Source organism: Photinus pyralis, unplaced genomic scaffold, assembly GCF_008802855.1.
Source record: "Photinus pyralis isolate 1611_PpyrPB1 unplaced genomic scaffold, Ppyr1.3 Ppyr1.4_LG2, whole genome shotgun sequence".
Taxonomy (NCBI): Eukaryota; Metazoa; Arthropoda; class Insecta; order Coleoptera; family Lampyridae; genus Photinus; species Photinus pyralis.
This window is the reverse complement of record NW_022170403.1, coordinates 15844470-15855548: the sequence shown is the minus strand read 5'-3', so window position 1 is coordinate 15855548 and position 11079 is coordinate 15844470. Positions and strand designations below refer to the sequence as shown.

Sequence of the window (11079 nt, the reverse complement as noted above, 5' to 3'; positions counted from 1 at the left end):
TAGAAACCTTACTTCACTATCCAAATAACACCCTGAGATCAACGATTGAAAGATCTCGACTGACGAAAAAACCTGCGCTGCTCTCGGAAATTCACTCCCTAAATGCCATGGGTTTGTAATTCCTAGATCTAATGAGCGCCATGGCGAGCCTGGGACCTCCGACCAGAACACTGGGACGCGCATGCGCACATGACAGAAGTGATCCACATATGACCGCAATGGTTAGTATTTCTTATGGGAAATAATATGGGATTTTGATCAAAAGATAAATTTTTTTTAATTCTACCAGTTACGATTTTTTTCAATTCTTTCCATGATATGTGATACCTAAACTGTCGAACCTTTAAAAAATTCCCAACAATCTCAATTTTACCTATCTCTATAGAAAATTTGAAAAAATTAATTCCACATGAATTATAACTCAAGATGGAGCACCCCCGGTAACCAAACGCATTATTCAAACCACCAGAAGTAAGTGTACTTTCATTTTTGCCTGCCTAGGGATGACGGCGTTCTTCCCCCCTCTTTAGACAGAAGTCATTGGGTTAAGTGGAAGAGCACGGAAAAGTATCTTTCTACGTCCTTTTGGGAATTATATAAAATGATTAATGATTTTTGTTACCTCACTTGTTATTTGTTTGTTTAGTTTGAATTGTAAAAGCCCAAATTATTACTACTATTATTATTACCCTTATTAAATAATTTATAATTTCTGATCGAATTACACCAATACCAAGTCTGTAAGCGGTGTAGTTCCGAAGCCTTTGCGACTCAGACAGACCGACAGACGGACAGACGGACATCAAGAGTGCAAAAGTGCACTTTTTATTTTTTGAGAGTGAAAGTGCACTAAAATGCGCTATTGTGGTCACTTTGTCCGTCCGTCCGTCTATTCTTCCCTACGGCTGTGCCGCTACTAGATCTTTATCCTAAGAGCTGTTCTATTTTTTTCGGTATTTGGTTTGTGATGGTGTCGAGGCACTAAGTAAAGAATATTTCTGCGTTTATTACTCAAAAAGTTATAGGAAAGAATTAATTTTGTTCATGTGCCATAATTTTACACTATTTGCCGTTTATTGTGCTTATAAATACTATACGCTAAGATGCTTCTTATAAATCACATTAAAATGACGTGATAAAGAAGATTTTTCAGAAATTTTAAAAGAAGAATGGAATGATTTCAATGTATTTCAAAAAATAAATTGTACTACGCATATTAACACGTAAAGCAATTATTGCACATGCCCAGACCCACATTCGTTATTTATAAAACAAATTTTAAGATAGGATTCTTCTTATAAAATGAAATTTTGTAGCACGTCAAAAATGGATTGCACATGTGTTCCTATTTGTGGTGGGATTTTTGCAAAATTTTAACACACGTTGCATCTTGCAAATGGAAAATAAATGCATATGTCAAAACAGTGGATTACTTATGCGCAGATCTAACTTTCTTACTTGTGTACCGCTGTTTTCTTAAATATTAACTGAACATGCTTCTTACAAAACGAATTAGACACACGTCAAGGAATGGATTTCGGTTGTATGGAGTCAACTTTTTAGCGCATTTTTTAAGAATTAAAAAAATGTGCTATTGTTTGCGTTTTGTCCGTCCGTCCGTCCGTTCGTCCGGACCCACTTCTGCCGTTTTGAACTACTTCTAGGGGAATGGTCCGAGAGTCCTGGAATTTTTTGCACTAGGTAGCCTATACCTTGAAGGTGTGCCAGACGACCTTCAAATTTCGCTGTCTAAAAGGCCGCCCCCTCCCACGAATTATTTCCTGAGATGCTGTTTTTGAAAGTAAAACGTGCATAACTTTTACATAGGACAACCAATTGGTCTCATGCATACGCATGCAAGTGCTAAGTTAAACTGTAGAAAATGGGGGGGGGGGGTAAACACATTTTTTACCCTTAATGGTATTCTAATGATAGGTCTCATCGAAATAAATTAGATTGTACAAACTATAACTTTCCCGCGCGACTGTTTTTTGACATTATCGACATTAATTTTATCTCTCATTGTATTCTAATTAAAGGCATCAACGAAAGGAACCGTTTTCTACCAATTACTGCCCTTCTTTCTGTCCTCTTATCAAAGTACGGGGTGGAGCGGGAGTGGAATTAGTTTTATCCTTCATGGTACTCTAATGAAAGGTCTCAACGAAAGGAATTAATTTCTACCACCCATAGCCCTCCTCCTCGACCTCTTATCGTGATCAGGTTATTCCCTTATACCTCAGAACGCATTATCCGAAGAGGGTACTCACAAAGAGCGATTGAGACGTCTGCAAGGAATATATCCATTATGTCAAATCAAAAGCTATTTCTGTTTAAAAAAATGCGCTTTATCTGCACAACAGTTGTGCACAATTTATACTTGTTTGTTTGTAGATGGATATTTCGGAAATTTTAACAGAAGCTAGTACTTATAAAACTAAATTGAACGCATATATAACAAATAATTCAACATTTTTATTTGTAGACCAATTTTTCTGAAATATTTAACAGAAGGTGTTTCTTTTAAATGAAAATTAAAAACGTATGTCAGAAAATGGATTACGTGTACGCGTCCGTGGGTCCGAAGGCTGTGCCCGAAGGCTGTGCCGCTTTCAGATTTTTATCTCAAAGCTACTTTTTTTCTAATTTGGTTCGTTAAAGGTGTCGCAGCTTGGACTAAGGAAGGAACATCATAATAATATGGAATCTTTGATGCTTTACCCAATATTTATTTATTTAGTTATTTATTTATTTTGGCATTCGTTAACCAGTATTGCTGCAAGAAATGAAAACCAGTTGCCAAATTCTTGACAGAACAGCTTCCTAGCTCAATCCGAAAATAGCGCTTTTAGTAAGAGTGTCTTCAAAAAATAATAAGTTTAGACAAAAACGTTTACCACGAAAGTTTATTATTTTCCGATGTAGAATAAGAATAGGTATTCAAGGCTTCTATTTGAAAAAATTAAGCTCCACTTTACCGAAACTGGTAGTCCAAAAGAAATGATCCTATACGCCCTCAGCTACACCCCAATTCGTCTCGAGTATCCAGTTAAACCCCCATAAATCATCCCTGAAACTAATACAATATGTTCTACGCAAAAATGATTGCATCAAAACTATCGTATATAACTGTTACCACCGTAAACCGTATTTATTTTTGTTTATTCAATTCTATTGTTATACTTGGAAAAAAACACTACCCCTTAAATTAATAATTCTAATTCGATCGCGATAATAGGTTATTTTTAATGATACATTCTTTCCTAAATACAAAATTGCTTCTTTTTTTGTGTGCTTTTTTTGTAAAAAAAAAGATTCTACATTGTTTCCCTTAAGAGTAACAACAGCCATAGCACGTTGAAAACACCAGTTCTCGTCCGCTCACCGAAGTTTAGCAATAGGGCTTACCACTCACACACGAAACGATGGGTCGTTAAGATCGATCGCTCACATGTTCATTTTCTTTCAGTTTTTTTTGTAGTAAAACCTGACACAATTTTTATTGCATTGCACACAGAAAAATAAGGTCTTTCGAATAGCTTAAAAAAATTTTAGGTTGCTATTTGAAAAAAAAATCCAACATTTTTTTTCAAAAATCCGGCTCGTTATTTTTCGTTTCAGTATGCCTAATATACACAAAATTTGAACAAAATCCGTCGAGCCGTTACTTCGGAAAATTGCCAACGTGCGCACGTACGCACGTACGCACTTACGAACGTACGCACATACATATACAAACGGAAAAAATTTTATTCTTTAAAAGTTGCTTAATAGTATATTAAGTATGGAGAACGGTAAGGGATTTTTACCGTTCGAAGACAATTGTTTGGAGGAGGAGCGAAGCGACGACTCCAATTATTGTCTGAGAACGGTAACCCTTAACGTTCGACGTGCTTATAACATTTTTTGCGCGATCGAAATTAAAATTATCCAACCAATATAACTATGCACTAAGAAATGAACGAGCAGAATAAATCGAAATGATCAAAGTGGTATGGTGTACATCACTAGGCAACCAGTTTAAATGTCAAAATTGAAATTAATAATTCCATAAAAATGTGCATGTGTCTGATGTAGTTTACTAGCTTTGCACATCCTTTATGACTTTATGAGCGTCTTGCTATAGGAAACAACAGCACAAATTGTACGATTAATGTACCTAACAATAATTAAAGATTAAATGTAATGTAAGACTGTTGATTTTTAAAAAGGCGTCGGTAAGTATTTTTGCTGTTCTGTTTTTAGATCGGTAAGTAATTTTGGCGTCGTCGTAATCATAGCAACTGGTAAATTCTACGTACTGTCATGGAAACACCCATGGTAAATAGTCAGAAATGACCGATCGCGCAAAAAAGATCTAAAACGTCGACATTTGATGAAATTTTAACATGTCCAAAAAACAGTGATCGCAATAGCCACCTAGCTCAAGCTATGAAGCTAAAAAACGGTGAAAATTTGTACGTGTGGGGTAATTTCCCTTCCCCTTCTAGATCGATAAGGATACCATTTATCGATCTCTAATGGGAAGGGAATCCAATCGCTTGGTCCTGGAAAGTAAACTGTTCCACAGTTTCATATAAATGACTAGGCGTTTCGTGAAATGACGGATTTCACTAAAAGACTACGACATACATATATATCTGAAAACGAAATTGGCTGAAGTAACTAATTTTTTCGGAAAAAGACTGTTAATGTGGAAATGCGCTTTTGGAAATTAACTTGTTAATCTTACAGAACTTGGGAGAAATAAAGCAAAAACCAAAACCACTTCTGTGATAATATAATAACGAAACTCGGACCAGCAGCGTAGAATGCGGAAAATGCTGTTTTTGATCGTTGTGGCCATTCTACTAAAAATATCGCTGCTGTGTACCAGTAGTAACCGCTACTTGTACCTCCGTAACATTTCTCGTCGACCGATCTGCACATTAGCCAATGACTTAGCAAAGTATCGTAATTGGAAAAACCGATTTCCAATGTGAATACCTACAGACGTCATGAGAGCTTTATGGAAGGAAAATCTAAGAACACGATTCCTATGTTTACTTATACATACTGTAGTTCCTTTGTTCTTCCACATTATGTTGTCTTATGTTGCCACACCTTATATCTTGTAAATTTCGACAGTGAACATAAAATATGCGCATTTTTAGGACTGCAACACAAGATAGTAGACGATATTAAAGTGCACTAAAATCTGGACTAATATTTCGTAGTTTGACATGCCGCTTCAGACTAGAAGATAAATTTGTTTTGGTTAATCTGAATCTGTAATAAATTTTCAGGGACAGAATCTGGCACCCAAACAATTAATCTAGTTCAAGTAAATGTGTTGTGTGTATACTCTATGTGCATTCTATTCGGCGGCGTTTAGATAGGTTATTGCACGACTATTTGGAATTTGAATTATGCCTTACTGCTTCTGTAGTTTATTACAATTTGAATGTATACACATCCGGATAAATTAGTGCGTGAATCCACGCAAAAAATGGGAAACTGCTGGATATATTGAATAAACCTTCCCCAATTCTAGGTTATTATTATTAATTTATGATAAACGGAGGAGGAAAATCAGTGTATATACGGCATTTTCATTTGCTTCCTGATTTCGAATCGCAATATTTAGTTAGCGTTAATGTAAATACGGAATATACAGCCTCGCTTTTTTGCTTAGTGTAGGTAATGTAATTTCGACAAACTGGTATACAGAATCCAACGAATCTGTCAGTTAAAATAAATTGCGTTTGAAATTTTTTGCTGGATACATTTTTTTCAACTGTCTAAATAATTTTCAATATTTTTAATCGTGCGTTTGATTCCATTTTTACTGGTTAGTGTGTTTGATTTTTTGAGGTTTGTGTACTTAAAGCAGTGGTTAATGTGGTGGGACAAGCACAAAAAATACTGTTTGGAAACTTTACGGGCTTGTAAAGTTTGTGTCAACAAAATGGAACAATCAAATAATATTGAAAAAATACTGTTGTAATGAAGGGAATATGGGACAACTGATTTGTAGATAAAAAAATTGGTTTGTATCAGTTTGCGGAATATTACAATCCTATAGATTACAGGCTGAATGAATAATAGGAAGTCACAACGACAAATTTAATTGTAATAGATTGGTTATTTTAGTTCTGCTATAAAGACGCATACTTATCACTTTCATTTGCAATTGTTGTGATATTAAACTAGTTAGTGATATGAACAATGCACTATCTAATTATCTATCACTTTTTCGTTATCTGCCAACCGAAATTAGTTAATTGAAATGGACACCTTCCGCTGCGGTCCTATGATTTTTAAAACAATTGACAAGGTGTCAACTTAAATGTATCCAATAATTAGGTACTAACAAACATTTCGAACCACATAGAAAATATGGAATAAAAATGGGAGCGGAAAAAATCCACACATTTTTTGTAACTGTCGGATTAATTACATAATGATGTGGCAACTACCCCTCATTTCTCTTTTACATTTAATTATAATCGATAAGTCGCTACATCAACATTCCGAAGTACATCGAAATAACACAAATTAATTGGATACTCTCTCGAGATCATTCGTCGCATTCATCAAAAACTGAATACACGCACATTAAAAATAAATACCAAACACCTCGATTAGCATTTATGAATAATTCTACTCCCAATGCAGTTGAAATGTCTTTCTGTAAATGTGGTGTTTACTTCAGCCCTTAAACTGGTTTCTTTCGAATCATGTGCGAAGGGACCGCTCAAAAGTTTAGATGACATTCGGCATCTTGGAAACGGTTTACATGTTGATCGTTAGTTAGCTGGCTGAAACCGGGAATATGTAAGCATATGGTCGACATACTGAAAAGTACGATTTTCCGTCATACGCTGTCAGGTCGCCAGTTATTTAGCAGCCTCGCCAATGCAAGGGCAGTTAAACCTGAATAAATCATCCCCTGAAACTGATATCTCTTATAAGCAAAAGTGGTTGCTTCAAAACTATTGTTTATTTTAGAACAGACTCACAACCACCTCCTTTCCTGCTGGTAGGACAAGATGTTCACTTAGAATAGGTTTAAAATGGCCACCAAAATTAGAGAAGGATTATTCTCAAGAATTACAAGGAAGCAAAACGCAAGGGAATCAAACAAGCTAGGCAAGCTCGACGCATCAGCATTTCCTGCATACTAACATAATTGACGTAAGTTAAAGAAGTGGTGTAAATAGCATGTACAGGCTTACAATAAACATTATCAGTTAACTTCGAACTGACGGTAACGTACCGAGTTTGAGATATCAGATAATCCCAAACCGAATTTACTTTATGCCTTACAACCCTAATGCGAACGAGTATGCGCTGATCAAATTCTTGGAAATTGAAGAAGTCCAAACCCAAGAGGCAGGAAGATGGCCAATGCGAGGGAATGTATCAAAGAAGCAACAACACGGAATATAAATAACACTTATGCCGTAAGCCTGCCGCTGAAAGGAGAAGCTGAGGAATAGGAAAATACAATCGTCCGCCTTCTACAGATGGGATCCAGATACAAGGTTTTCCTACGACAGTATGAAGGGCTGAGACATATAGTACCTCGAAGTGCAGGGGAGGCACCTGCAAAATACTACATTCCTTACCATGCGGAAAGCTTTACCACGACATTACGAGTGGTGTTTGACAACTCAGCCACCTCATGTTCAGGAAAAAGCCAGAACGAGATGATGGTCCAAAACTAGAAGGAGATTTGTGTGGAAATGATCCAGATTAACGGCAAAATCTAAGGTGTCCCCGATAAAATTGAAGAAAACCCTACCGTTTTGTGGGGCAGCATTGGCGGCCAAGATGTTAACAAGAACCTAACAAAACGTCAACCTCAAGACATGTCACTATTAGTAGGGGGCAGATAAACGATGTTGAATTATAACCTATAACGTTTGCATCATACATAAACCAGAAAACAGTATTTATTGATTTAAAGGTATAATTCTGGTAACGTACCGATTTTGATTTTGGTGGAATATTTAAATTAGGTGCTTTATCTGAGCACAACGTTCCTAATTTTTCTTGTCATAAATCTACCTATACACAAATTGAGTTTTGCACCAATTAATACTACATTGTTTATTCAATCGAACCACACAATCCGTAACGGGCATTTATGTACCTACAGAAAGAAAGAGAGAGGAATGATCGTAAAGTGAAGCAAATTTAATTTGTTTATCCACTTGTAACATGGCAACCGTAGGTAGATATCGTAAATACAAACATATTTGAACCGACACTTTATAAGTTTATGCATATCTTTTCTGTTTATTATAAAATTACAATGGAGGATTGAGGTACGCCACTGGTAAATAAATGCGAGCAGCTGATGGAATAAAGAAAAAGTAACACGGCACAGTTTTGACCAACAATAATACGGCTGCCACCCAAAAATTGCTCTTGATAAGATATTATCGGTCCCCTTTCGTCCATAGTCATAGTCTAAGTTTAAGGGAAAGCAAGAAGGGTAAGTTTTATACAACGTGCTATTATAACCCGAGGAGAACTGTAAGTCAACGAGTCAGTAAGCAAAATCACCGAGCAGTGGCGTACCGACGTGAAGGTAACATTTTCAATCCTATACAGCGCGAAACATCTCATTTTTTCACCGACAGCAAACCTAATAGTTAACCAAACATTATCTGCGTAATGATATCCGGATTTATTGTTTAAATCAGATAAATTTGTGTCACGCGAATGCGAAATAAGAAATAGTTATAGAGTGCACTGGATATCTTCTTAATCTTTGTATAGTTTAGACAGTCTAATGCGATCCCTGAAATCTCTTGGGCGACTAGTTGACACTGTAGAGAGATCCCTATCATACTTACCATAAGGGTGAAGTAAACGCGTTCTAAAATTCCCTTGTCGGCTTTTATGAAAAGTAATTAAGCTAACTAACTATAAATGCATAATTTAATCTATACTCTGTTCATTAATTTATTATTCATTTGGAAATTTTTGTTTTGACAAATCTCTAGATTTGGATAGAAATTCAGATTACTACAACTCTGCAGTTGCTAGATTTATCTTAGAGCCGGGTACTCTTCTTTCTGATATCCCTCTACTTACTACAATAACAGCACATTTACAGATGTGGTAAAAGTTTTAGATGCGAAACAGGTAAAGTACCTGTAACGTGCGATGCGTATAGTAGAAAGGCAGGTATAAGACTATTTATTGAGTATGGAAAATACAAGTGATAAAATTCAACCTTCATTCTAATATCTAACCCAACACCCCTTAATTTTAAAGTAGAAAAATTATATAAATTAAACTTATTTCCTAGGTCTTAAATAATATCGTTTACCTTCCGTAACCGAGCTTTCAGCAACACAGGGTGTTTGATTTATGTCAGTCAGGTTACTAGAAGACGAATGTTCAGTTTCTGGTTCAGGAAGGGCCAATGAATCACGAATCTTTAAAGGGATGATTTGATCAATATGTCTTTTAAAATTTTCTTTCGATTGTGAAGCAACTTCAAAAACTGAACTCCCTTTTTGCGTTTCTATTGTACCTTCCTGCCAGGATGGTTTTAAAGGATTAGAAAAATCTCTAAAAAGTACATTATCTCCAATTTCTACCCTCTTATCTTTACCTCCATAATTACGAATTTGCCGTTGTTGATTGCTCTGTACAATATCTGCCGTGTAAGGCCTCACTAAATCTAAACGAGTACGCAAGCGACGACCAAACATTAATTCTGCAGGTGACTTGTTTGTGGTTGAGTGTAACGAATTTCTATAATCGAAAAGAAATTTTTGTAATCCGAAATCGTAACTTTTGTTTTCGTGTAAACATTTTTTGAAATATTGCTTAACTAATTTAACAGAATTTTCTGCTTGGCCATTGCTACTTGGATGATATGGTGCAGTTAAAATATGAGTAATTCCATTACAATGAAAATAATTATGAAGTTCGACGGAATTAAATGGCGGGCCATTATCACTACAAACAAATTTAGGTAATCCAAATCTAGCAAATATGGATCTAAGTGCCTCGATGGTTTTTTCTGCAGTCGTCAAATTCATTTTTAAAACTTCGAGCCACTTAGTATGTGCATCAGTAATTACCAAATATTTACTACCTTTAAATGGACCTAAAAAATCTAGATGAATACGTTCCCACGAATTTTGAGGCCATTTCCAGATGTGTAGTTCGGTTTTTTGAGGTAGTGGACGAACAGAGTTGCATGCTGCGCAGTTTCTGCATAAATCTTCTATCTCGTCATCGATGGTAGGCCACCAAACGTAAGATCTTGCCAAAGATTTGCATTTATTAACTCCGAAATGGCTACTGTGGAGTTCTTTCAATGTGGAAGATTGTAATATTTTTTGTACAATAACTCGATAACCCCACATCAAACAACCATGCTCAACATGCAGCTGCTCTCTACGGATAAAAAATGGCTTTAATTCAATTGAATTAGCAATTTCAGACCAACCAAAATTAGTAAACCCAACAATTTTATTTAATAAAGAGTCTTTACTAGTTTCTTTGGCAATTAATTTATAAGAAACTGGTAACCCTTCTTCAAATAAAACAATTGTCCGAAATCAACACTATCGTTGGGTACTGGACCTTCGGATAAGCGTGATAAAGCATCGGCACACGCATTATTTTTAGAATGCACAAATTGTATGTTAAAATCGTATGCCGATAGCATTATCGCCCAACGTTGCAAACGGCTTGCTGCCATCTGCGGAATTCCCTTTTTAGACCCAAAGATCGACACCAATGGTCTATGATCGGTAATTAGCGTAAACTTCTTACCGAACAGATACTGATTAAATTTTTTTACGCCAAAAATTATACTTAGCGCCTCCTTATCAATTTGGCTGTAATTAGTTTCGTTTTGTGATAACGAGCGAGATGCGAAGGCAATAGGACGAATATCTCCATTTGGAAAATTGTGTGAAATTACAGCGCCAATTCCCTTCGCACTTGCATCACAAGATAACGTTATTGGTAAATCCGGGTCGAAATGCGTTAACACTTGCGGCGAACACAATAAGTTTTTGATAAGTTCAAAAGAATTATTACAGTCTGCAGTCCATACCCAAG

At 36.0% G+C, this 11079-nt stretch overlaps 1 protein-coding gene across 1 annotated transcript; it reads right to left on the bottom strand.

The window, feature by feature from the left end:
* Positions 1–9293: 9293 nt before the first annotated feature.
* On the bottom strand, positions 9294–10376 carry LOC116163849 (uncharacterized protein K02A2.6-like). Its single transcript, XM_031477979.1, has one exon. The coding sequence runs from the start codon at positions 10374–10376 to the stop codon at positions 9294–9296; it is 1083 nt and encodes a 360-aa protein (XP_031333839.1).
* Between the last annotated feature and the right edge of the window lie 703 nt (positions 10377–11079).